This window comes from Falco cherrug, chromosome 18 (genome assembly GCF_023634085.1).
Source record: "Falco cherrug isolate bFalChe1 chromosome 18, bFalChe1.pri, whole genome shotgun sequence".
Lineage (NCBI taxonomy): Eukaryota > Metazoa > Chordata > Aves > Falconiformes > Falconidae > Falco > Falco cherrug.
Window position 1 is genome coordinate 5,959,344 of NC_073714.1, and position 27,062 is coordinate 5,986,405.

At 55.6% G+C, this 27,062-nt stretch overlaps 1 protein-coding gene across 1 annotated transcript; it reads right to left on the bottom strand.

The window, feature by feature from the left end:
• Positions 1-164: 164 nt before the first annotated feature.
• On the bottom strand, positions 165-25,803 carry SNRNP200 (small nuclear ribonucleoprotein U5 subunit 200). Its single transcript, XM_005438113.4, is given in 47 exon segments — positions 165-586; positions 688-780; positions 878-959; positions 1,054-1,121; positions 1,123-1,215; positions 1,303-1,479; positions 1,574-1,684; positions 1,686-1,718; positions 1,851-1,972; positions 2,221-2,385; positions 2,519-2,708; positions 2,904-3,012; positions 3,195-3,303; positions 3,594-3,745; positions 3,934-4,112; positions 4,197-4,388; positions 4,702-4,929; positions 5,188-5,348; positions 5,964-6,137; positions 6,357-6,546; positions 6,697-6,851; positions 7,118-7,236; positions 7,432-7,538; positions 8,269-8,352; positions 8,638-8,718; positions 8,817-8,969; positions 9,454-9,651; positions 10,201-10,389; positions 10,770-10,901; positions 11,479-11,589; positions 11,776-11,925; positions 12,317-12,440; positions 13,082-13,275; positions 13,541-13,711; positions 14,073-14,228; positions 14,372-14,509; positions 19,255-19,428; positions 19,653-19,736; positions 21,428-21,564; positions 21,749-21,848; positions 22,322-22,474; positions 22,784-22,882; positions 23,493-23,548; positions 23,822-24,014; positions 24,252-24,423; positions 24,855-25,018; positions 25,641-25,803. Coding segments are annotated over 47 exon segments (6,411 nt in total). The 5' UTR covers positions 25,686-25,803; the 3' UTR covers positions 165-442.
• Between the last annotated feature and the right edge of the window lie 1,259 nt (positions 25,804-27,062).

A 27,062-nucleotide genomic window follows, 5' to 3' on the forward strand; every position in this document is an offset into this window, starting at 1 on the left:
CCGGGGCGCTGGTTTATCCCCCTCTTCGCTTCGCCAGGAGGTGGAGGGTTTTAAGAGCGCTCCCGCTGAGCTAATTCTGCCTGAATTAGTTCTGCTAAAAGTTTTTTTGAGCCTTGGAGGTCGCGCCTGTTTCCTCCTCCCTTCCCAGCACCAGAGAGACCAAGTTGGGTTCTGGGATTTATTCCGGTCACGCTTCCGTGCGCAACTCCGGTCTAAAAAACACTGTACAATGCATCAATACTTTAAAAAAAAAAAAAAAAAACCAAACAAAAAACCTACAAAAAACAACATAATGAAGGGGAAGACACAGAAGCCACGCAAAGGGAGGAGAGACGAGCGCTGCGGCGGCGGGGGGTTGGGTGGTTGAGCTGCGGTGGGATCCTCAACGGGATCCACGGCCCCTCGGGAAGCGGCGCAGCCCCCCCTTCCCCCCCCCCCCCCGTTAGTCGGAGTCGCTGTCGCTTTCCGCCTCCTTGACGTCCACGCTGAATTTGTACTCCTGGTCGCAGCCCATGTAGGCGTCGCTCATGAAATACAACGTGTAGTTGTGCGTCCCCGTAGCCGGGGCTACGAAATCCAGCTTCACCTACGCGGCAAGGAAAAAACCGTCGGGGGGAGAACCGGCACGTCCGAACCGCGTCCGGGGGGGTGCCGGCCGCCCCCCGTCCCCATCCCCGTCCCACTCACCTTGGCTTTCTGCTGCAGCGTCAACCGCTTGATGGAGATGAGGCTGTTGGATTTGGAGTCGCCGATCACCACCCACCAGCCCTCCTCGCGTTTCTGCCGGAGGGAGCAGAGTTAACGGGCTGGGGGCAACATCGGGGAAGGGGGGGCAATCCCCCCACCCCCCCTCCTTTTCACCAGGTTTGGCACCTACCTGCGGGAAAAGGGGAGCGATGACGGGCCCGGTGACCTCCTCTTCACGCTCCAGCTGCACCAGCACCACCACCGGCCCCCCGCTGCGGCGACAGAACCGAGAGGGAGGGTCAGGACGGCCCCCCCCTGCACCCCCCTCTGTACCGAGGGGGCTGCGCCACCCCTTCCCCACCTCACCTGCGGATGCTCTCCTTCTCCACCACCTCGTAGGAGAGCTCGATGTTGGGGTAACGGTTACAAAAGCGGGGCGACGTCGGCGATCTGGGCATCCGAGAGCTGCAGCAGGGCGTTGCGGTCCTCATCCTCCATCTCCATGATGTCGAAGACGCTCTCCACCCCCTGGGAGAAGGAAGATTTCAGCCCCTGCCCTTAACCGGGGGGGGCTCGGGCAAGGGCAGAACCACCAGCGCTCGCCCCGCGCTTTACCTTGTCGGTGCAGCGCTTGATGTGCTCGGAGGTGAAGTGAGGCAGCTGCTTGAGGTAGGAATCCTTGGACCACATGGCCTGCGTCACCATCTGCGCCAGCTCCATGGCGGCCAGCGCGGGGCTGAGCCACCCGTTGCTGGACAGGACGTCCACGCAGGCCTGGATCAACCGGATCGCCTGGATGCGAGGGATGGGGACAGGTCAGAGGGCAGGAACACAACGCAACGACACAAGGCGGGGGGGGGACACATGCCCAGCCGCCCCCTCGTACCTTGCTGAGGATTTCCTCGGTGTCTGACTGCAGCTCGGCGCTCAGCTGCATGCGCGACAAGTGAGCCTGCAGCAGCAGGTTGGTCTTGACGTGGGGGTCGTTGAATTTGGGGGTTGGTCAGCTTGTGGGGGACTTTTTGGGCCAGCTACAGGGAGAAACGATAAAACCCAGCAGCACGTTAACTCCAGAGAGCCAAAACCAGGTCCGGCTTTCTTCCTCCCTCCCCCCACCGCAGGAACCCCCATCTGTCCCCTCCGGCTGCCGCGCTGCCGCTCACCTGCCGCAGCAAGTTGTCCTCGTGGTGCCTGATGGGGATGTTCTCGTACTCGGCAGCGTTGGAGATGATTTCAATCAGCCCTCGCACCTTGGTCTTGGCGTTGAGGGACATGCTGAAGAGCTCTGGGGGAAGGCGCAGAGGTACGGGGTCAGGGCAAACCAGACAGCGCCGAACCCCGCGGTACAAGCGATGCCTTCAGGCAGACAACGCGCCGCCTCACGCTGAAGGAGAGCGTTTTACGCGCCCCACCGTGCGCACAGCATCCTTCTCCCCATCGCCCGTGGCATGGGGAGCGACGCAGAGAGGGGACAGAGAGCAGGAGCACCGGCGAGCGCTCGTGCGCGGTACCCGGCCGGCACGCGGCCCTTACCGATGGTGGTGTAGTTGATGTAGTAGTAGGCAGCGATCATCCCCAGGTTCAGAGGAGCCACGTCCATCTCATCCTCGATGCTGATACACTTGGACTGCTCCAAGTCGCTGAGGGTTTGCTCCACCAGCTCGGAGAGGTGATCTGAGAGGTGCCTGTGGGACACGCCTGCGGGTACAGTGGCGTTGCGGTGGGGCTCAGAAACGCCTCAGCAGGGAGAAAAGCCGCTCTTGCGAGCGTGGAGCGCGGCAGGTGGGGTCCCCGATGTCCTCCGAGCCCCGGCACAGACCCCTCTGCTCACCTTGCAGGTTGTAGTAGTTGGGATTCTGCGTCATCCTGCGATAGAGGAACGTCCAGGTGAGGTAATCCACAGCGTCCTGCTTGTTTTCGATGGTCTTGGTGACAATCTCGGCGTTGAAGTGATCGTGCATGCAGTGATCCAAGTGCGACTCCACCGGCAGGGGCTCGTAGAGGAATTTCTTGAAGAAATCCTACAGGGGGGCAGGAGCAGAGGGAAGGGGTAAATAAACCCCAGCACTTCCAAAATCCTGGAGCACCTCGCAGGCAGCAGGGCTCCGAGTGAGCGTTCTACAGCAGCCTGCCCAAAGCTGGGAGAAGAAATCCACGCCCCCAGGCAGGAGACGAGATAGTCATAGGCCAGAAATGGCGCCCCACTCCTCACCCACCTTCTTGGACCCCTGGCACATGATGACACAACGGCCCTCGTCGTCCTGCAGCGGGCGATTAGCGTGGCCCACCATCTGCAGCACGTCATAGATGGGGTAATCCACGTACCTGGGACGCGGAGAGAAGAGTTAACGAAGCTCCACGGAAAGCTACCACCGTTCCCCGGCGATTCCCAGCCTCCGCCCGGCCAGGGATGAAGCCCTTCGGGATGAGGGCCTCGTTCCCTCGTGCTCAGCGCAGGATGGACGCCGAGGGAAACCCTGGCCTTGCCCACGGCGCAACACACTCACGCGTGGATCTTGCCGTTGTAGTACTGCGTGTCCATGATGATCACCAGGTGAGCGGCGATGTTCATACCCCAGCAGAGGCTGCGGGAGGCCACCATCACCTGAACCGCACCTGCAAGGCGGGCGAGGAGAGCAGTCAGCCCGTGGGCAGAGCACCCCGGGGCTGCAGGAACCGGGGGTGCAAAGATGTGGGGGCTCTGCGCACCGGCAGACGGGCCTCGGGATACGGGGAAGCCCAGGAAAGGTGGTAAAGTTCAAGACCGCAGCTTTTTTGGACCCGGGAGGCAGAGAAGTGACACGAGTGACTGTCAGCACCAGCCCAAAGCCTGCGGGCGCTGCCAAGCTCTGGGAAAAAGGGTTGAAATGCCAAGAAGTGGCGCGTCCCCACCGCACCCCGCTCACCGGAGCTGAAAAGCTGCTCCACCACTCGCCGTTCCATGGCCGTCAGCCCCTCGTGCAGGTAGCCCACCCCGTTCACCAGCGTCTCCTTCAGAGTGTTGTCATTCAGCTTGTCCAGGTAGGGTACCAGATCCTTCTCGGCGCAGTGCAGGAACCTGCCGGAGACAGGGAGTCAAGAGCCCGCTGCCAAGCCCAGCAAGCCTGTCCCTCTCCCTGGTGACACCGAGTGACACCTCCCCAAGACCATTTTCCCATCGCTAGTTGTCCCTCAGCCCAGAGAAAGAACCCCAAACACCCGTCCCTGCCTTGGTTGGAGGAGGGACAGGGCCCCCCACGCTGGTACCTTTGCCTCTGGACGTCGGAAGCGCACGTGGTGAGGATGTTGATGGCAGTCAGGCGCGTCTGCTTGCGGGAGGGGACGAAGACGATGACCGGCTTTTTGGGCGAGTGTTTCATGATGGCGTGGTAGACGGGCTTGGCCATGGAGAGCAGGCGAGTCTGCGTGTGGCTGATGTTGAAGCCCTGCAGGGGACAAGGAGCAGGCAGTGACACCGGCGGCGGCAGATGCAGCAGAAGGGGCAGGAGATGAGGTTGCCCAAAGCCTACCTGGATGTGCAGCTCCAGGGGCACGGGGCGGACGTTGGGGTGGAAGTTGAAGGTGGAAGTGGCGCTGCAGCCAAGCCAGTGGGCCACGTCCTTGGCGTTGGACAGGGATGAGCTGAGGGCCACGATGCGGATGGGGCGCTCGATTTGGGAGGAGATGTAGCGCATGCGGGAGCAGATGACCTCCAGCACCGGCTGCGGGTGGGAGAGGGCAGGTTGTAGCAGGAACGGGAGGGGAATGCCGAGCTGGCCACACCGCGGCCACCCCTCCAGGCTGAGCTCTGGCCCAGAGCAGTCCCCAGGGCATCCCACTCCTGAGCTTCCCCAAGGATGCAGCCCTCCTAATCCCAACCCATCCTGCAGCTCGGGGAAACTCCCAGCAGGAAAAGCTGACCTCGAACCAGATACGAGGCGGAAGCAACCACCACCCCCCGCAACGGCTCAGCCACAGAGACCAACGCGACGACGCGGCCCACTCAAACGCGCCCTCCTTCCCTCCCAGACGCACCCCATTTTCACCCCCGATGAGATGCACTTCATCCACGATGAAGAGGTTGACGTTCTGGACGTTCTTGCGTTGTTTCCAGCGTCGCGAGAGGATATCCCATTTCTCCGGGGTGCTGATGATGATGTTCCCTTTGCCCAGCAGCTTCAGGTCGGTGCTGGTCTCCCCCGTCAGCAAAACCACCTTCTTATTGAGACGCTCCTGGAACTTTTCGTACCAGTCCAAGAAGACCTACCAAAAAATACAAGGGATGCTGTTGTTAGAGCCTCCTGGTAGAACAAATCCCACCACGTGCCCTTAACACCAGCAGGTCGGCGGTGGGACAGTGTCTCTCTGCTCCCTCAGAGACACCACAATTAATCAAAAGACTCTGGAGTCATCCTGAGGGATGTGCCGGCAAAGAAGGGGTGAGGAAAGGGAAACGAGGGCTAAAAAAGCAAATCTAAGTTGGGGGTAAGGCTCTGGTTTCCCGCGGGATGCCGGGCTTACCTGCTCTGCCAGGGCCTCCATGGGAGTGATGTACACGCAGCGTCCCTCCGAGTTCTGGAGCAACATCCTCAGGATGGCAAATTCAGCGCAAATGGTCTTTCCGCTTCCCGTGGGGGCACCCACAAAGACGTTGTCGTCGCTGTTATAAACGGTGTTAAACACTGGGGACAGACGGACAAGGCAGGAGAGAGCGGGTTATAGCAGGATCTCCACGGGTTTCTATCGCAGCTCCAGAAACAGGCAGGGAAAACACAGCCCACACCCAGCCCGCGCAAGAAGGAGCTACGGAAAAGGCTGTGTAAGAGTTCCAGCCGAGAATCCGCTGGGAAAAACAGGCTGAAATCTGTCACAGTGGCTTTTCGGTGTGAATTCCCCACTCTGGCTAAGCCCAGGCAGAGAAACACGGACAGGGCAGCGTGGGCTCCCTCGCGCCTACTCCAGCCCTACCAGCAGCCCAGGTGGAGAAATCTGGGGCCAGCTGGCTCTGGGAATCTGAGCCACGCTGTCGGCACAGCCGCAGCTTCCAGGAGCAAACCTGCTGCTGCCTGAGGTACTTGAGGAATCTATCAAAGATACTCTGGGCCATGGAGCAAGATTTGAAGCCTTCAGACCTCTAAGAGGCTCAGGAAGGGAGCGGGGATACACCATTTGGGACAGAAGTTCCTGGCATCACGTGAATAAACCCCACAAAACCAAGGCTACGGGACTGTGAATACGAAAAGGGTCGAGGCTCACCGAGAGGCAGCTGGGAGGAGGAGAGCAGAGGCAATACTCACCCTGGGTCTGGATAGGGTTGAAGAAAGGGAACTTGTCCTGGTAGAGGCTCTCGAAGGCGCTGTTTCGCAGAGCTGACACGGGCAGCGGCTGCAGATCCAGCAGCTCGGTCGGAGGAGGGTACTTCTCAGGGAGAATCAGGTGGCGGAAGGAAACGGGCAGCTGGGTCTCACAGGCTGTCCAGACACAGGGAAAAACATTTTCACCTCTGGCAGTACTCCGGTGGCTTCATCCCCGAGCTCCCTCCGCCAGCAGAACCCCCAGCCCTGCCGCCGCTTGGATCTCAGGAGCCTTTCCCACAGCACAGCGCTAAGAGAGGGGCCTGAACGACCCCCTCAGACCCCAGGGGACCCGCTGCCGTGTCACCGAGGTGCTCCTGGCAGAACGAGACTTACAGAGCCAGCGGTCAGAGACCACCCGGATGAAGTACTGCGGGGGCAGCGGCTCGAACACGGGCACGAAGAAGGTGACGAGGTGCTCGTCCTGCGCGTACTTGGCTTTCAGCAGAAAGTACTCGTGGTGCAGGATCACTTCGCTGTCCACATCCTCCACCAGGATCCAGAAAGCTTCGGATGAACCGTGTACCTAAGCAAGGGCAGCGGTTACCTTTGTACTGAGGTCCAGATCCCCCCTTTTCCAGCCCTCCGGGAGCTCCCACCAGCCCTCCCACAGCAATCCCCCACCCCCCCAGCACCATATTTTTTTAGCCTGGTGACACCCAGCTGCACGGCTCACCTTTTCATCCCACTGGAAGTCGGGAGCGATGGTGAGCTCTACTTTCAGGGTGGAGCGGGTAATGGGCTGCAGGTGGACCGAGAGCTCCAGCTTTGGAAACAGGTGAACGTATTTGTGGATTGTCTTGCCCATCTTGGGCATCCGGATCAGCTCCCCTGTGACAGAAAGTTGCTGCCATCAGGACAGACGGACAACAGGGTGACCAACTCCAGCTCCCGAACGGAACGGAATTCAGGATCGGCAATCCAGGCAGCTGGAAGGTGCCAGGGAAAAGTCTCTGCCCTACCACCAGGCTGTACCAAAACCCTCACCAGTTCAGCTCCTTCAACCAACAAGTCCCCCAGTCTCCGAGTTAAAACACGGCAGAGGAGAATAAAGAGGCCGACACCTCCCCCTGCCGCGCTTGCCCGTGGTTCCGTACCTATTTCATTATGGTTTAAGTCGTAGAGCCGTTCAAAGGGGAAATTCTTCTTCTCGATTTTCTTCACCACTTCTTCAGGCAGCTTCTTGAACTGGCGCAAAGGGCACATGGACTGCCACCTGCGAGGACAGCACGGGTGACACAGGGGAAAGAAACAAGAGAGGAAAAGCCTTCAGAGCACGAGTTTCCCCACGCTGCCGAAGAGCGACGCGGCAGCTCCTTCCCAACCCGGCAGGCACGAGCCCCCTCCTAAAACGCTGCAGACCCAGGCAGGCTGATGCAGAATCAGAAAATATCTCCGAGATCTCACTTACATCCGTTTGTCAATCATCTTGCAGAGGTTGAGGGTCTTATCAGTGAGCTGTGCCCAGCCACGGTTCAGGACGATCTCGAAGATGGCACGCATCAGCCGCCCGGCGGACTGGGGGAACAGAGAGCAGCTCAGAGCTCGGCTGCCATCGTTCCATTTCACTCTTCCCTCTTTGCAACCCATTTCCCTGCCCAGTTAATACGGCAATAAAATGTTTTGGGTTGGAAGGGACTTTTTTAAACGTCAGCTAGTCTGCCCCTCCTGCCACGGGCAGGGCCATCTTTCACTCGATCAGGTTGCTCCGAGCCATATCCAAGCGGACTTCAGACACCTGGGATTTCAATCCATGGCTTCTCTGGGCGACCTGTTCCCACGTCTCGCCACCTCATCGTAAATAAATTCTCCCTTCCACCCAACCCAAGTCTACCAAGTCAGTTTAAAACCGTTCCCCCTTGCCCTATCACTACAAACGCCGGCAAAAAGTCTGTCCCCACCTTTCTTACAAGCCCTCTTTTAAGTTTTCGGTTATACTTAAAGGTCTTTCATCCCAACCACCTACAAGTGGAGCAGTTACTTGATGCCCAGCCTTGGGAACTTGGCCTTTGTGGCAGCAGAAGGCGGCTACGCTGTAGTCCTCTAGCGCTGAATTATTCTGATTACAACTTAAGAGACTTCAATCAAGATATAATTTCCGTCCTGACAGCCGTTACTCCACCTCTAGTTATCGCCAAAGCCGTTTATGACCCCAGACTAAATTCCCAAAGTGCAAACAGTTGGCTGAGGCTGAGATCTGGCCGGACTGCAGGGAACAGAGATGCTCCAGCTGCGTTTCCTCACTCACCTGCGTGACGTACACCATGTCTGCCATGAGAGCAAACCCTTCCAGCTTCAGCTGGGAGATGAAGGCCTGGAGGAGCACGTTGATCTGGAGGAAGCAGAACAGAATGGATCTCAGTGCCCTCTGCACCAGCACGTGATCCGGGCGGGCTTGGGCACGTGGCAGGATCTAAGTGATCCCTGGGGATTGCTTGCCCGAGGCTGCAGCAACAGCACCTGCAGCTCTCCGAGCATCTCTGAGACAACCCAGGACTTCCCAGAGGGAAGAGAACAGAAATCAGGCTGGGGGGGGACACGGACACACACATTTAGCGTGCCAGCTCCTTCCCAAGGATCACTGCTCCCTTACGGTGAGGGGGCAGCGGGGGCTCACCTTGGCACTGGGCTCCTCTATGCTCTCCTTCACCGGGATGGGAACTCGCTCCAGCAATTTCTGAAGCTCGAGCTTCTCCTCCTGCAGAAAACCAAGGCAGGAGAGATGCTCCACACCTTCCCCTGCAGCACCACCAGCCATGCCTCAGGGCTGCCTCACTCGGGACAGGGGCTCCGTACCTCCCTCACGGTGATGTTCCTGAACTCCGAGGACAGCGAGAAGACACGGAACAGCTCGATTTCGCTCAGGGTGGGTTTCAGGAGCTGGTTGTAAGTTTGCATCGTCTCGTTGGTGATGTAGTAGTGGCTGGCGATGCGGCCCAGCTCTGTCACCTGCCACAAGGACAACGGCCAGAGTGAAGTGGCAGAAAGACACCGTGACGTCTGTTCACGGCACAGACGGAAGACACGGAAGAGGAACTTGGCTGCAGCAGGGCAGACGCCTCCGGACAAGCTAAGCACAAACTCTCAGGCTACAAATCACTTGGAAAAGCTGCTCCACAATTCCACACAGGACAGGTTCCCTCCCTTTCTCATCCCAGAGCCTCTGAGGCAACGAAAACGCAACGGGAACGTGCACCGGCTTAGGAGACGGCAGCAAACACACCACAGTGACAGACGGAGGGTCAGGGTTTACACCCGCACTCTCCAGGCCAGCACCCAGCTCCCTGGAATCACAGAGGTGCACCACAGCAGGTCTGAACGACACAGCGCTCCCTGGGGTCCGTATTTAATCAGCGAGATCCCTTCCCTCGGCCAGAGGATGCTCCCATCCAGCCCTGCTCGGTCACAGCACCTTTCCTGGGTCCTGCCTCACCTGAAAGTTCCCCGTCTTCTTGTCGTACTTCACCAGGTTGTTCTTGTCCAACATGAGGGCTGCAGTGTGAACCAGATCCAGGCGGCGCTGGTCCAGCAGCGGATCCCCCTTCAGATCGTCGTGGGATATCCCGTAGAGCGTGGGGGAGCGCAGCATCCGGATATACAGGTAGGTATAGCCCAGCCAATTCACCGCATCCTGAGGAAACACCGACGTTTGGCCCCAAGAGCCAACTAACTACCTAACACGCCTCTCAGCGAGCGAGGGCAACGCTCTGGCTCTGAGCCCGGCGCTCCCAGCACCAGCGCAGGACACGGCAGGCTGAGCCCCAGCTGCATCCTGACGGGTCATCATTATTAAACCAGGGCTTGGAAGCCGAGCAGTGCCATACACAGCTCTTCTCCAGTACCAGAAAAATATTAAGGAATTTAAAACAAAAAACTCACCCTCCACACACAGATTTTTTTTTCCCCAGCGCCCTTCTTCGCGTGGACAACTCTGCTCTGAATTCCAGAAGCACCTACCCACTTGCCTGACACACCAGCCAGCCTGACAGGCTGGTGGTTCTCGTGGCTGCCCTTCCAGATCCCTTAAAAATTTACTCCCCAGGCACCAAAAGCTGCAAATTTTTTTGCTCCCATGCAGTAACAGCAACACTGATCGCTCTCTGCCCCCTGCAAATGCCACCAGCTCTCTGGGTGCAACAAAGGGCACAGGTGCCCGGGGAAAGCGAAGACTGGCACTCGCCTTGGCGTTCTGGACATTGCCGAGCACAGTCTCCGCATTCAGCATGTCTGGGAGCTTCGACACCATCTGACTTTCAATGGGGAGCTGCTGGTTGAGCAGGGACAGGTAGTACTGCAGCTCGCCGTGGGATGTGATGAGGATCCCCTCTCCTTTGGTGTCGTACTGAGGCCTTCCGGCACGCCCCAGCATCTAAGAAACGAGAAGTTGAGGTCAGTAAAACATAAAAAGCTTTTAGTTTGGCGGTTTCTCCTTGCTGCCGTGTCCTGGGGCTTTCCTGCCAGATTGCTCAGTCCGCTCTTACTTCTGGCTGGCAGGAGGCACAAGGAAATCTCTCGGATGTGTCTGATCAAGACACTGGGAGAGGAACCCTTTGTCCTCTCCACCTGCTGAACTGCTTTTCCTCTGCCCTCGCAGCAGGGCTGATCTCAGAACAGCTGAGACAGTCTGGCAGGAGAGAACAGGGAGTGACTGCACTGAGAAAAGACCAAAGTACGTCCCAGCCGTGCCTCAGCGGGAAAGGAAAAATCCTGCCCCGGCTGCCGGCAGCACCTTTGTCACCAGAACTTTACCTGCAGGATGTCCAGAGCACCCAGCTCGGTCCAGCGCCCTTTCTCAGGGCTGTACACCTGCGTCCCCTTGATGATGACGGTGTGAGCAGGGAGGTTCACACCCCAGGCCAGCGTGGCTGTGGACACCAGCACCTGCAGGAGCAAAACAACGATCAAAACCAGGCAGAAGCCTCTTCCTAGGGGGGAAAAAAAAAAAAATAAATCTAAAATGCTGGCCCTGACATTAAAGACACACACAAAAGGGCCAAAGATGGAGAACTGTGACTGTCTTGACAGCTCAGCAGAGGAAGGTCAGATAAACAGCAGGATCTCTGCCCAGATTTCCCAGCTCACTGCATGACCCTGAGAAAATCCTTTGCTTTCCCTTTATAACACAGCCAGGAAATTGCCTGGATGAGGTTTTGCCAAAGTAGCAACTGCAGAGGAGACAGTTTTCTCCGGGGCAGACCTCTCGCTTTAAACACGCAGCTAGGCCTACGGGAGAAGTTCTTGCCCTCCCCACTGCTGGTCAAGTGCCTTTAGTTCCTATTCTTCATGCAAAAATCAAGACTGCCTGCTGAAGCTGGTGCCTGAAGAAGAGTGGGATGGGGGTTGGCTATGCTTGATCCTCTTGATTTTGCCCAAAAGGCTACGGGAAAACACGGCTCAAGCGTTTCTTGCAAAGTACCTCCTCCAAAGAAACGTGGAACTCCTGGGACATGAGGCTCACCTGAATGTGCTTGTCAGCAAACAGATCCTCCACCAGCGTCCGATCCACTCGCGTCATCCCGGCGTGGTGAATGGCGAAGCCGTAAGGAAGAAGATCCTTCAGCTCCAGGTTCTGCAGCAGAAACACAACCAGCTCTAGGTTTTCTACCCCAGCCAAGTAACACCAGGGAGGAAAAGCAGCGACAGAAGGTAGCGGCGTATCCTCGAGGAAAGGCTGGGAAACTGCACCGAACTGGTGGCACCTTCGTATCTGCGCTCCTGCCGTCGCTGTGCCAAACAGCCCTGGCCAGGCAGTTACCTTGCACTGCTCAGCTTCGGTCCTCAGCACCTCGGTGGAGGCTGAGCCCTCCCGCAGGAAAAGACCCAGGGTGTCTTTCTCCAGGCACATGTCCCTGATGGCCCGGGCCGTCTTCCCGGTCTCCTTCCTGGAGTGAACGAACACCAGCACCTGTTAAACAAGCAGACGGTACCGCTGCCGAGAGAGGAATCGCTACGGCCGCAGCTGGAAGAGATCCCTGACCCAACCTGCTCCTGGTGTTCGGGGTGAGAAGAGATCTAGAATTAGCCCAGGTGCCCTGTGAACCACGCACAGAGCTCCTGCTGTCGAAGGGCAGCATCCCAACAACCCCCTCAGCCTAACAGGACACGTCATACGTTAATCAGAGAGCTGGCACGGAGAGAAAACCCGTATTCCTTCCTCTCCCGGCTGCCATCAACCACCCAAACCTGCCCCGTTCTCCGCTGCGGTGTTTCTGCAGCGACAGCAACTCCCAACAGCCTCAGCAGCACCAGCCCAAGAACCACAGTGAAGTGTGTCAGGAGCGATAAAAGTATCCAACCTGATTCTTTCCAGCATGCTCCATAATCTTCTCATAAACGATCTCATTCATTATCTGGAAGCGTTTGATTGCTTTCTTCTCTGTAATACCCACATAGGTCTGCTCCAGGGGCACTGGTCGGAAGCTGGTGAGTTAAAAAAAAAACAACAAAAAAACAAAAAAACCAAACCCAAGTCCATAAAAGAGGAGAAGAATAGAGAAACCCTGATACAAAAGGTCCTGTCAAAAGGCAGCCTGGATTTTTTGCCGCCAAGTTCCACACATTTCCTTTGTGCCTCAGCTTCCTCGGAGATCTGATGGCTCCGGTTCTGCCTGGTTATACAGCAAGGGACTCCCGTTGCCTGGACATTTGCTACGCACACGCTCAGGGAGCAAAAATGGTGTTTCAGGAGCTACCATAATCCTATTTTAAGCTTCCCTCAAACAGCTTCTGCAGCACACAGGTACAGCAGAGTTTTATCTGCCTTCTTGAAAGCATCTTCTTGCAAGTACAACACCACAGGAACCCTAGCACATGCTCAGGCTGTATTGAACAGCTCCAGTCCCGACCGTGCATTTATGGGCACATCCACGAGCAAATAAATGCACGTGGAGCTGGCTGGAGGCCCCCTGAGACCCTGGCACCCTCCCACAGATGAACACTCAACTGCCTGCCCCAGGAGGCCGGTCTTTCCCAGCTCCCAGTAGCTACCCATCACCTGATGGTAAAAAAAAATAATAATAATAATAAAAAAAAAAAATCTCTCTCCTGGCTTTCCACGGTACCTGTTATCAAAATAGAACAAGCCTTTGGCCGGGTCCACTCTCAGGAACGTCGCCACATCCTCATAGTTGGGGAGGGTGGCACTCAAACCAACGAGCCTCACGTCCTCTTGAGTCATCTCGATGTTGCGGATGGCTCTGGCTACCAAGGACTCCAGGACGGGCCCTCGGTCATCATGCAGGAGGTGTATCTCATCCTGACGAGAGGAAATGGGAGCAAAGTTATCCCCGCTCCAAACTGGCTCTATTTACCCGTATTGGGTTGACTTTCTTAGCAAACCCGCTTGCGTGGACCGAAGCACGCCCATCCCACAGCTCAAAGCCAGAGTTTCTCCACAACTGAGCACCAGAGACCCCTTCAAGCGCTACCACACGTTCTGGAACCGCCACGCCGGAAGACACAGCGCCCATCGTCACCCCCCTCCTGGGTGCCAGGGCTCTGCAGGCACCGGCGCCGCTCACCAGGATGACCAGCCGCACCAGCTGGGTGTAAGTGCGTTCTCCTCCCTTGCGGGTGATGATGTCCCACTTCTCCGGGGTGCAGACGATGATCTGGGTCGCGCTGATTTCCTCCTTGCACAGCTGGTGATCCCCCGTCAGCTCGGCCACGTTGATGCCGTACGTCGCCAGGCGCTAGGAGGAAGCCAACAGGCGCTTAAGCCGGATAAACGTGCCTTCCCCAGGGGCGGCGTCCAAGCAGCGCAGCCCTGAGATGCTCACAGACCCTTTCATACTCATCCCACTACAGAACTGGGAGAAAGACGGTGGATTTTGTAGCCCAGCCAGCCAAAGCCTGCACTGACCCACACCTGGAGCCTAGCAAACGCAGGCTACGCGAGGAGAGATTCAAGACGCAACCCAAACTACTCTCTCCTGACAAGCTTCTGCCACAGCTTTTATCGTTCTGTCGACGCAACATGAAGAAGCCACCGCCACAAAGCTCATCTTCCCCAACCTACGGTCCAAGCAGGGCCAAGACCAAACCTCTCCTCACCTTCCCAAAGCTGCCCACCATCTCCTGCACCAAGGACCTCATGGGTGCGATGTAGATAATCTTGAAATCGTCCACGTTGATGGTCCCGTCGATATTAATGTGCTTCCCTATTTCTCGCAACATGCACATCAGCGCCACGTTCGTCTTGCCAGCACCCTGGAATGCAAGCAGAACCAGCCCCGTCAAATTCACGGCTTCGCTGGGGTGAAGAATCACCCGCGGTGGCCAGCCTTTTCCACCCAAACAGATCATCCTTCGGGATTCCCCATCACACAGAGCCCAAAGAGCCGGATCCTTACCGTGGGAGCACACAGGAGCAAGTTCTCATCCGACTCCAGCGCGGCGCGGTAGAGCTTGCTCTGAATCCGGTTCAGCGTTTTAAACCCCTCAAATCCAGCCTGGGCGTATTTGGGCAGCTTTTCCACAGAAACCAATTGCTGAAAAGGGAAAATATCAAGCTCAGCGCCTTTGTTTCAGTACCACACAGGCTGTGGCGCATATGTGAGACCTCAGAGATGCTCCCTGGGGAGAAGCAGGGTCATGCTGTCTCCAGATGGCCTGAGGAGAAGCTCCACACCCCGGGATTGTGGAGCAGGTTAGGAAGAGATCAAATGAGCTCGTTAGCCTGCGCACTCCAACGAGTACAAGTTACACCATCAGAAAAGCAAATCCTCACCCCCCCACCCCCCCCGCCATGTTCCCACAACGGGACAGGACAGACCACACCAGCACCGATCAAAAGAGGCGATTTATCACAAGACACACCACGGATCAGCCGGCTCTCCCGCCCACACCACACATCGGAACCAAACCGGAGCGGAGGGGCTGAGCAAAGCAGCTAAACGGGACCGGGCAGCCCCAGACAGAAACCAGCAGCACAGCACGCGCACGCCAGCAGCGAGAAGCTACAAACTGGGAACTCTTCGCTTAAAATAACGGTTCCTCAAGAAATCACAGACACGGCAAAGCCTGTTGAGTACCAGGAAGTATCTGTCACGATAATCAGCAATGACTCAGAGAGTCACAAAATGGATTGGGTTGGAAAGGACCTTTAAAGGCCACCTAGTCCCACGCACCCGCGATGAGCTGGGGCACCTGGGATGAGATCAGGCTGCTCTGAGCCCCAGCCAACCTGGCCTTGAAGGTTTCCAGGGATGGGGCATCCACCACCTCTCTGGTGCCAGCGTTTTGCCACCCTTGTGGATAACTGGCTAGCTGAAAAGGGTCACATAGACATAGTCCAGCTGGCTGGACAAAAATGCACATCGCTCTCAGCCTATCTGAAGGAAAGCAAAAATACACCGTCTTTGGCTGTCCTTGTTACACAATAACAGGAAGATTTCGGTGGGAAAAGAATGTTGCAGGTGGGAAGAGATAACTACAGAAGAGAAACAAGGGGCGGGCTTGGTATTTAGGCAACTAACCAATAATGAGCTTAACTTTTGTAACATGTATGAGCTAATTATAACAAGGCATAAAAGGTGACTGTAAGGGACAATAAACAAAGTCTGCTGATCACTCATATTGAGTGACTGCGTCTTCCCTCTGTCGCGACAAATGGTGCCCGAACAGGGACCCTAGAGAGGGCTGAACCTGCGAGCCACGGTTCGACGGAGATTCGGGTACCGGTGCTGAAAGCAGCGCAGGAGGCGGAAGGGCACAGTCCCCGCGCCCGGGAGCACCTACAGAGGGTCCCGCCGGCCACGCGTCGCCGAAGTCTCGCAAAGGCTGCAACAGCGCTGACGACGGTACGGAGAGACAAGCGACGTACGATTCGCTCATATGCTTTTTAGAAAAGCGGAGCGTTCGGGACATAGATTGTAAAAAGGCATTACCCGGGTTATTAGCGTATGGGATAGCGTCCGGGACCCCCGCGGCGGCGGCGCGCGGCCCGGCAGGCCCCGTCCCGGCCGCGGTTTCTCTCCAAGGCGGCACCCCCCCCCCCCCTCCGATCGGCGCCATGGCGATGCAAGCGGCCAAGCGAGCTGACATCCAGCTGCCCCCAGAGATCCATCGGATCCTTTATATTCGGAACCTGCCGTATAAAATCACAGCGGAGGAAATGTATGGTATGTTTGGGAAATACGGACCTATTCGACAAATCAGAGTTGGAAACACTCCCGAAACAAGAGGAACAGCTTAAGCTTCTCAAGGAAAAATACGGAATTGATTACAAACCCACCAAAAAAAGTGCTTCAGATGTCCCCTACAAGAATTGGGTTTCTGCCTTGAACTAGCAAACATCTCTGTGCTTAAAGAGAAGCCTTTTTGCTTTGATGGAAATAATTTATTCTGTATTCTGTATTTATGCTGTATTCTGAATGTGGAAATTGGTTGGGACTAGGAGGCTGGCTTAAAGGCATTTTGCAAACGGGATTATTAGTTTTGATCATTATTGTAATAATAGTTATTTGATCAAAACCAGCCAAAATTATTTGTAAGCATTAGGCATATCTGAAGAGAATGCCTTTATTTGAATCAGCAGTTAAGGTGTAATTTAGTCTGATGCTGTGGTTTTATCTGCTTCTGGTGAATTTTTGAAGTGATGAAATCAGAGATACAAGGTTTACTAAGAGTTATGAGGTAATAAGGTAATAATCTAAGTAAGGGTGCTGTCTTTTATATCTACAAGTGCAATATGCTTTTACGTAGCAGAGAGAAACTTTAACAATAACGTTGCTTGAGCGAGATGTGCATGTGACAACTTGGGAAAAGGGATATCACAACTGGAGTGCAACAGTGTTTCTATGTCTGGCAGAGTGAAATCTTTCAAGACCTGAGTTTAGACAGTCTAAAATAAATTGTTAGTATTCAGAAAACCCATCTTAAGCCTCTTTTGCTTACATAGTGTTATGGAAGTCAACTGCTATTGTAGAGAATTAATGATTTTTTAATACATATTAACAAATACTACTATTTTAACTTGAGGCAGTTGAGTGAGAAATACTCACGTGTAGCATTTGGGGGAATGTCAGCATAAATCACAGTAAGACTGCATTTTTAATTACTGTACTCGTTAAGATTCGATGATGCCATAAGGCTAAGGCCTTTTATCACAGATCGGTTCTGAACTAAAAGGTGTGTGCACATGTAGATATGCACATTTGTGTTATTTTCCTTAATTGGCTACAAAATATAATTAGGTTGGGGACTAGATCTTGGGAATTTGTCTATTATGCTTCTGTTTGTTAAGGAACGTGCATAACAACACAGCACCCATGTAGGCTTGGCTTGTGGCACAGTTGTCAAATTTAGCATAGACATTCAGACAGATAAGCAACGTACTCTTCTTGTGTGTATCACCTACAAGCCATTATGGCTTAGTGTGTAAATCTGTACGTAACTATTGAAAAATCCCCTTATGAATGTATATAGCTTAGAACTAATTTTTCCCCCTTGTTAATTCTTTGACATCAATGAGGTATTCTTCAGAAAATGTATGGACTTGGTTGGTTGCATAAGGGCAGTTGTTATTTGGACAGAAAATTGTTAATGGTCAGGGATTTTCCACTAAAATATTTGCAAATATTCCTAGTCAAACATCCGTTTGGTTTCTTTTCGGGTTTTGAGCTTGCATTAGTCCACGTTCAGAACTTTAAAATTACCTTTGAATTTTTTAAACTTTTTATATTACTGGAACAGAAAGAGCATCTAAATTAAAGCTTCAAGCTAACTTTATTTTTCAAGTATTTCAGGAATTATACTTCTGAACTGAGATTTTATAAGTTGGCTGTGTATTTTCCTGTGTTAAAACGCTGTTATTGAAAATGGTCAACCGAGCCTATGTCGCCAAAAATAAAAACGGGGGAATTGTGGATAACTGGCTAGCTGAAAAGGGTCACATAGACATAGTCCAGCTGGCTGGACAAAAATGCACATCGCTCTCAGCTTATCTGAAGTAAAGCAAAAATACACTGTCTTTGGCTGTCCTTGTTACACGATAACAGGAAGATTTCGGTGGGAAAAGAATGTTGCAGGTGGGAAGAGATAACTACAGAAGAGAAACTAGGGGCGGGCTTGGTATTTAGGCAACTAACCAATAATGAGCTTAACTTTTGTAACATGTATGAGCTAATTATAACAAGGCATAAAAGGTGACTGTAAGGGACAATAAACGAAGTCTGCTGATCAGTCGTATTGAGCGACTGTGTCTTCCCTCCGTCGCGACACACCCTCACCGCAAAATAGTTTTCCCTCCCACCCAGCCTGAATCCATTCTCTTTTAGTTTAAAATCATTCCCCCCTTGTCCTATCACAACAAGCCCTATTAAAAGTCTGTCCCCACCTTTCCCACGAGCCCCCCCCTCGGTACCAAACGGCCGCTCTAAGGTCCCCCCAGCACCTTCTCTTCTCCAGGCTGGAACAACCCCAGCTCTCGGCCTTTCCTCACGGGAGAGCTGCTCCAGCCCTCCGATCGTTCCGGTGGGCTCCTCCAGACCTGCTCCAACAGGTCTGTGTCCTCCCAGAGGGACGGGAAGGACCTGAGGAGCCCAGAGCTGGACGCAGCACTGCGGGGGAGGGGGGGGTGTCTCACCGGAGCGGAGCAGAGGGGCAGAACCCCCTCCCCTGACCTGGCCGCGCTGTTGGGGGTGCAGCCCAGGATTCGGTTGGCTTTCTGGGCTGTAAGCGCTCACTGCCAGCTCGCGTCCAGCTTCTCACCCACCGACACCCCAAGCCCTTCTCGGCAGGGCTGCTCTCAATCCCTCCCTCCCCCAGCCGGTACCGACACCGGGGCTGGCCCCGACCCACGCGCAGGACCTTGCGCTTGGCCTTGCTGGACCTCCTGAGGTTCACGTGAGCCCGTTTCAGCTCGCCCAGCTCCCTCTGACCAGCACCCCATCCCCCCAGCTGTCACCTCCACACCTGCCGAGGGTGCGCTCCATCCCACTGTGTCACTGCTCAATAAATTAAACAGCACTGGTCCCAGTACAGACCCCCGAGGGACCCCACTCCTCACTGCGCCAGCTCAACCGTTGACCGCCACCCTCTGGATGCGACCACCCAGCCAATTCCTCATCCGCCAAAGAGCCCACCCACCAAATCCTTCTCCTCGCAAGCTACGGAGAAGGACGGCGGGGGGAGCGTGTCAAAGGCCTTACAGAAATCCAGACAGATGACCTCAGCCTTCTCATCGCCCAACACACCTGGCACTAAATAAAGGGGAACGGAGCAGGTCACCTACCTCTTCGGAGCCAAAAGGCTTTGGCTTCAGGGCAGGCACGTGCACCTCCTCGTAGCCCTTGCGCTGCCTGCGGAAGGAGCCATCGGGGAGCTGGCATCGTTTGTTGGCCATGAAGTGACTACCTTGGGCAAACACCAGATCCTCCAAGTCCAGCACCTGCCGGGGAGCCAGTGCCTGGGAACAGCAACGGGAAAGGGGCAAGGGTTAGGCAACCACCCTCTCCTGCCATTTTCAGCCTGGGACCAGAGGGAAAGCAACTGCATCCCGCTGGCAAGTGCCACATCAGGGGCTTATCCTTGGTATCTTCCTGCCCACGCCACTTCAGCTGCTCTTTCTGCACTGACTGAGGCTGCCTCTCAGAAGCGCTGGGCACAGATGACTTTTTCAAAGAGTTTTACCTCTCCTCCTTGGTCCAGATCCATGGTCTCCAAGTCAGTATCCATCCGGGACTGACGAACACGCTCCCGGCGAGACCGTTCCTCCTGCACAAAGAGATGAGAATTCAGGCCTGGGGAAGAGGTGCTGAGCCTCCTCCGTGGACTGCCAGCGCTCTCCTGCCACGCACAGCTTCGCACCCAGCGCGTCCACGCAACCAGAGTGCCACGCACCACGATTATTTTCAGGCACAGGCATTCACATAACCAGAGCCAATAATTTTTGGCAGCAGAAACCAGTGTCCCCAAGGCCGGGATGTAAACTCGCCTTCCAGGAGCGCAGATGAAAGGAAACAGGGAGTGAAGACACACAAACCTGCAAACACCCAACCTGCCACAGGCCAGCCGCGCTCCACAAACACAGAGACACCAAACTGGCCCCTCACGTCAACATAACCAGGGTTTTTTCTAGCAACAAAGCAGCAATATGGTATTAATTCCCCCCCAAAAAGCAATCCTCAAATGAGTCACGGAACTGCTATCATCCAAAGGCCAAGCAGAGCTAATCCTACGTGCCAATAAACCCGTGGAGCGTCACAATTCCAAGCCCAGGTAATTAGGTGGTGCTCAGAGGTGACCAGGGTGTTTTATTGCAGCGGGCCTCTCATCAAGGGGGCCCAGAGGTGAACCAGCGCTGCTACAAGCCAGTTAACACCAGCGTAAAAACAGGAAACTTGCAGATGCTGACATTTGTTTTGTCACATTTGACACCTTTCCCACACCAACTTAACCCCGTTCACTGTGTATCAGGGTAACAGAGATCAGAGCCTGATCCAGAAACAGAGCAAGGCAGAGAGGTACAGTTTCATATAGTGGCGTTCAGGAATCAAACACACATTCTGTCTGTATACAGAAGAAAAACAAGGATGTAAGCTCTGCCTCGTATGCCATTAATCAATTACAACGTTCTGTCCTTATCTCATTAAAAGTCAGCAAAATCAATGGAATAGTTTACTCACATCAGATGAAAACCTTGCCAAATAGAAAGCAGAAGGTATATAGGGAAGTATTCAAAACCCTTCCCCTTCCCTTTCCTCCTCCCCTTTCTCTTCCACTTCCCTTTCCCCTTCTCTTTTCCTTCATCAGTACGTTAGAAATTTAAAAAAAAAAAGATTAAGAGTCTTACTAGAGCCCCACAATGGATTTGTAGTGCCGCAAGTGGATGACATTCGTATCACTCAAGTCAAATAGATAAAAGAGGTCCTACTTCAGAATGATCCCTTGGCCCAGCAAAAACATTTCTGGGCACAAATTGTCCACCACATTGGACGTAAAGCAGCAACAGTTTGCTGTCAAGGAATAAGCTTCATTTTTATCTGAATTAATCTGATATTATGAGATGGCTATCATAATGGCAATAAATAAATATATATATACACATGCATATTTTTTTACCCATCTAGACAGGTTGATGATTTTCCTTCGTTTCTTTCCCTTTATAAGATCCCTCAGATTTACCAGCTAGGGCCATCTGATCCAGAGACCCTAACGTACCAAACCTGGAAATGCAGACATCTGAGTGATTTGAAAAATAAGAAGTGGTAAACATATCGCCCTCTCAGCCGAGCCTCAGCCATCACCCTAAGCAACGTTTCCTCTGGTTTCCAGCTGCCAGCTGAGTCAGCAGGCTCCTCTCTCACCAAGAACAAACGAAACACACAGCCCAACGACGACCACAGACGGCGGCAAGGATCCCACAATCCCTCCCCTCACCCGCCTGAGGTTCCCTCTGGCCTTACCCGGATGAGATCCTCCTTCTCCGTCTCATGCAGCTGATAGAGGAACTTGGACAGCTCGGGATCCGCTTCCATCTTCCCCATGATCCTTTCTTTTTCAGCTTCACTCTGTGCACTGGCCAGCAAAGTGCAGTAGAGGACTGAGGAAAGAAAATTAGGGGATGGCAGGCAGGGTTAAGGGCTGAAGTGAAAGAAGGGAGCAATACAAGGTCCCCAGGCTTCCCAAAGCCACGCTGACAGCGGTTAAAAAGCCCCAGGTCGTGCTAGAATCAGGTCAGAACAGCAGGGAAACAAGGTGGGACAGCTGAAGCAAACGCCACTCACTCATCATCCGGTGCTGTCGCAGGACTTTAATGAAGTCGAAGGTGTTAAAGCCCAGGAGCAGAACAAGCTGGTTCTCGCATTCCCGGTCATCGCTTGCGGTCTGGGAGGAGAAGAAACAAGGAATGACCGGTTACCTCCGCGCCCCACACAACGAGAACCCCTGCTTTGTGCAGAACTGAACCCCAGAGGAGCTGAACAGCAGCTACAGGCGAGGCCAGGTACCCCACCAGACTGCAGGGAAACATCCCATCGGCTCTGACCCCCTTCTTCCCCAGGGGGTCACACACACCAGCACCAAAACTGGCAGGGAAACAGACCCGACTTACAACCACCTCCCAGCAAACGCTGACAAAACCACAATCACCTTCCCCTTAGAAGATTTCGGGGGGTTAAGCCCAGCCCCGACCTAGTCCTGCACTTATCCGTCGTGCCGGCAAACACGGCACATCCGCAATCGTGTTTCATTTGAAAAAAATCACAGGTAACGAGTTGTCAGGGCAAATTCCTGTCCCCCAGGAATACAGAGAAGTATTCCAAGACGGCCACAGCCCTGCGGATCAGCTGCCCACCGACCTTCAGGATCTCCAGCACTTCATCAGCTTTCTTCTGGGAAACAATGGCATCGTCATAGAAGCGGCTCAGCTGTCGCTGGAGCCAGAAAGCATCGATGTCTCGAGGATGCAGATCCTTCTTCTTTGAACTCATCAGCTCACCCGACGCCACAAGCTTAAGAAAATCCCACAAAAATGTTATCTCCCTGCGGGAGAAAAGCAGGCACGCGACATTTGTGCTGCGGACCGAGCGTTTGGGGCCTCTCTCTGCCCTGGCAGAGGAGCAGAGAACCAGCAGATACCACTGTGCCGCTGCCAGACCCGTTAAATTTCTTACCGTCCCTTTCGGCCCCCATCAGCCAACAGCTTCAAGGCTCTTTCTTCCCCCCACAAACGACCTTAACTCCACCCACAGACCAACAGGACCCCCGACCCTCCTCCAGACGCCCCCAAGCCACGCTTCGGGTGTCGCTGGGTGACTCACGTTGGCCGAGAGGGTGCAACGGACCACGGCTTCATCTCCCTCCATGTCATCATCGGACGCCTCGTCACGCACTTCGCCGTAAATGTCCTCATCGCCTTCCTGTGGAAAGGAGAGTTCCGGTAACCGCCTTGTGCTGACATCAAAGAGCAGCTTTTCCTTGACAGAAATGAATAACCTGGCAATTTATTCCTGAGGGGAAAAAGCCTGCCTCGTGCTTTTAACAGGAACATCACGCTGTCGCCCAGGTCAAGGACCACGCGATAAGATTACTTCTGTTTTCTACAGAGGTTTTGCCAGCGCCTCCTCCGCTAATCTCGTGTTTGTCTCTCTTAGTGTTCTCTCAGCCTCTTCCAAAAAACAATCCTGGGGAGTGTTTCTATGAAACACCTCCAGCCAGCGCATCTGAATTTCTCTCTTCCTCCCGATCTGTCAAGTTTCCCCACGAGATCTAAATATCACCATCTGTTTTCCATCCCACTGACTCACGATAAGCCTTGGATTAGCAGGATAATCAACAAATCCTCCCCAGGCCAGGAAGCAGTATCCAAAATAATCTGGCTTCCCCTTTCCTGGCAGAGACATCCCAGCCCAAGCCGACACCCGCTCCCCAACGTGAGTGAAACGGGGCAATCGCGATCCCAGTGGAACGGCTGGGAGCAAGGGGACAGGGCAGAGGCTCCGCTGCCTCCTGCAGCTCTTCATCTCCTACCTCCTCGTCGGACTCGAACTGCACATTCACCCCGTATGTCTCATCAATATTGTCATCTGCAAGGAAGAAGAGAGTTAAATTCATCCGAAAATCTGGGCACCACATGCAGGGTTCACAGATCCGCAGGCCCACCCACACCTCTGCGCATGGGAAAAGATGAAAAGAACGTGGTCCGGGGCGGGGGGTGGGGGCTTGAAAACCGTCCAAACATTTTTCTGGCTTCTCTGTGCAAACACTACCCCAGAGCAAGGTTGGGTTTGGCACCGGGAACCCAACTTTCTGCCAGCCCCGTCCCTGCCACCGCAGCCCACACCAACGCCTTCTCGTACCCATGTTCTGGATTTCTTTGTCTCCACCATAATCTGTGATCTTCTTCCCCAGGTTCACCAGCACGTGGTAGCGGGTATCATCCGTCTGTCCCAGCAGCAGATCGATCTCCTTCCGCCTCTCCTTATCGCGCAGCTTCTCGTTCTTCAGCACCGCCAGCACCTCGTCAGCGGCTCCGCAGAGGATGTCACGCGGCTGCAGGAAGAATTACGCGTAGCACAGAGAAGAAATTTGTCACGTGAAGGGTGTACTGTCGGTCCCCCCGTTTCTGGACCCTCACACAGCCCACCCCCACAACAAAGGCACCACTGCAACATCCCTGAGCCCAACAGGCAGCACCGAGGAAGCGAAGCCATCCCGCAGGATTACAGGGAAAGCTTAAAAGATCCACAGGCTTTGTGCTGTCCCATCCTGAGGCGTCCCCATCCTCACCTGGTCCCCAAGGGCCGCCTGGATGAAGCTCAGCAACACCTCGTAGGTCTCACGGGTCTCCTTGGTTTTGGGTTTGTAGATGATGCCCACCATCTCATCGATACCCTCGGAGAGCAGGGTGTAACCCTTCATCTTGTTGATGTCGTGCCTGTCTTCATCACGCTTCCTCCGCCTGGGAAGAGGTGGGGGGAGCAGAGTGCCTGGGGTCAGCGCCCCAGCACAGCCCTGCTCCCACAAGCACAGCTAGGCTCTTTAATTTGAAAAATAAAGGCGAAAAAAAGATCGATTTTAATTTTTGATTGCAATTCTAGTTTATTTTTGCGGGGTAAGTGACTCTCAATGAAGAAAAAAACATCCCCACACCTTCCAGCTCGGTGGTGTTTGGGTCTGTAGCCCTATGCTCACGCCACCGAAACGTTTTCCACTAAAAAGTATTCCCAACACCATTGAATTCTACCCCGGTGACAGCACTAAACCAAATCAAGGCCGCATTATTCAAAGAAAGGAATGAAAAATTAATTACCCAGAGTGTTTTGCACACAAATACTTTCCAGCCAGTGCTCCGCACCCCGCCTCCCACCCCCGCCCTGAGCTCACACTCACTTTGCTCGTCTTTCCTCTTGCATCTGGGGTTTGGTTCTCTGGGCCTTGTCCCCCATGCGGGTCCCCTCCAGTTTGCCCACCAAGGACAGAACCTCTCCCGTCGGCTCATCCCGCCGGGTGCGGTCGATCAGCGAGCGGTCAGCTTGGAGAACGAGGTTGGAGTTCTGGGAGAAGGAAGAAGAGGGGCTGGCGGGGGCCGAGGAGGGGCAATCGCAGCTCCCGCCATGGGGCTGAGGGGGGTCAGCCCCATCCCGGACCCACAGCAAGCCGGCAGAGCACCGCACACATCAGCTGCATTTCCACACAGCACGCTCCACTGTGCTCCAGACACAACTCATTTGCATTTTAACTAACCGGGGTGTTATTTTAAACCCACCCACCCCCCCATCAGGCACAGGTTTAGACTTTAAGCTGGGCCTAAGCCACCCAGCCTGATCTTAAGGCTTGTTTCTGCCAAGAGAACCGGCCTGCTCCTCACCCGGCTGCTCTGTTACCGGTCGATGGCCGGAAACTCTCAGTTTAAGGGGGAAAAAAATCCGGAAAAAAGCTTGAAAGAAGGTTTCAGTTCTGAGAGTAGCCGCCCAGCCCCGGTAAATGGCCGTTACACCAAGCTCTCCTCAGGCAGGCCGCCTGCGCGGGGAGGACAAGGGCCGCCACGGGCCCGGCAGCGGGTCTGAGGCAACCCCCTGAGTTAACGGCACCGAGTGGGGGTGGGCAGCGAGGAGAGCCCTGGGGAAGGCCGGCACGGCGCCGGGCAGGCCCAGCAGCCCGCAGGGCCGCACTCACCGCCTTGTACTCGTACTGCAGGCTCCGCGCGGTCACGTCCGCCATAGCACCGCCGGGCTGGAGGCCGCGCCGCCGCCGTGCACCGAATCAGGCCGCAACCGCGCACAGGACCAGGCCGCAGCCAGAACTTCCGGGGCGAAGCGGAAGCGGATGCCAGCCCCGCAACCCGGAAGGGCTTCGGCGGAGCGCCTCGCTCCGCACTCCGTGGCGCTGCTCCCAGAATGCCCCGCGCCTCCCGCCCTTCGGCCTACAGCTCCCAGCATGCCCCGCAGCGCCCGGCCACAGCCTGCGCCGCTCCGCCGGCCTCCCATTCTGATTGGCTGGCAACGCCCCGCCTCGCCCCGCCGCGCAAAGGCCTTGTTGTGATTGGCTCATCGGCGTCGCTCCGCCCCCTCCGCGCTCTCCGATTGGCCGCGGTCGACAGTTGAGCCGTTGAGGCTGTGAAAGCGCCGGGGGAGGGGTTCACCTTCCGGCCGCCTCGTATTGGCTCTTGCCAGCGTAAGCCCCGCCCTTTTTTCACAGCCCCGCCCCACCCCCGTGGCTCCCCCGAGGGGCTGCGCCGGCTGCCGCGGCCCAGCGGCCACACTGGTACCGCATCCCCCTCCCCCGCCCGCGTACGGCGCTCGGGGCCCTTCAGCTGCCGCCACCACCAGCCCAGCCTGCGGGGCCACCAGCAGCTCCACGCCGCCACACGGCTCCCGGTGGGCCACCCCCTCATCCTGCCCCGGGGTCCCCAGCCCCCCGCTCACCGACAGCCCTCCCCGGGCCTCCCGCCGCTCACGGGCACCAGGGAGGCGGAGGTGAGCCTGGCCCGGTGCTGGGGGTGGGTGTCAGGGGAGTCGGGAGCCTCTCGCTGGCCCCACGGTGTCCCCAGGGCAAAACTGGGCCCCCCCGTGTTGTCCCCACGGCCCTTCCCTGTGCCCCAAAGGGACCCCGGTCACCCCGTGTTGTCCCCACGGCCCTTCCCTGTGCCCCAAAGGGACCCCGGTCACCCCGTGTTGTCCCCACAGCCCTTCCCTGTGCCCCAAAGTGACACTGATCACCCCCACATTGTCCCCACGGCCCTTCCCTGTGCCCCAAAGGGACCCCGGTCACCCCGTGTTGTCCCCACGGCCCTTCCCTGTGCCCCAAAGTGACACTGATCACCCCCACATTGTCCCCACAGCCCTTCCCTGTGCCACAAAGGGACCCCGGTCACCCCCACATTGTCCCCACAGTCCCCTGGCACCCCATGGAACCCCCCCGGGTACAGGGTACTCGCGCCCGCCTGGCACGGCCGCCCACCCTGGGCACCCCCGGGCTGGGCATGGGACGGGCAGGTCATATCGGGGGGGACAGTGGGGGGACAGGGGCGGTGGCCAGAGCCCTGCTCGCGCCCCTGCCCCTCTCCTGGTGACTCCCCTGCCTGCCCGGCAGCCTTCG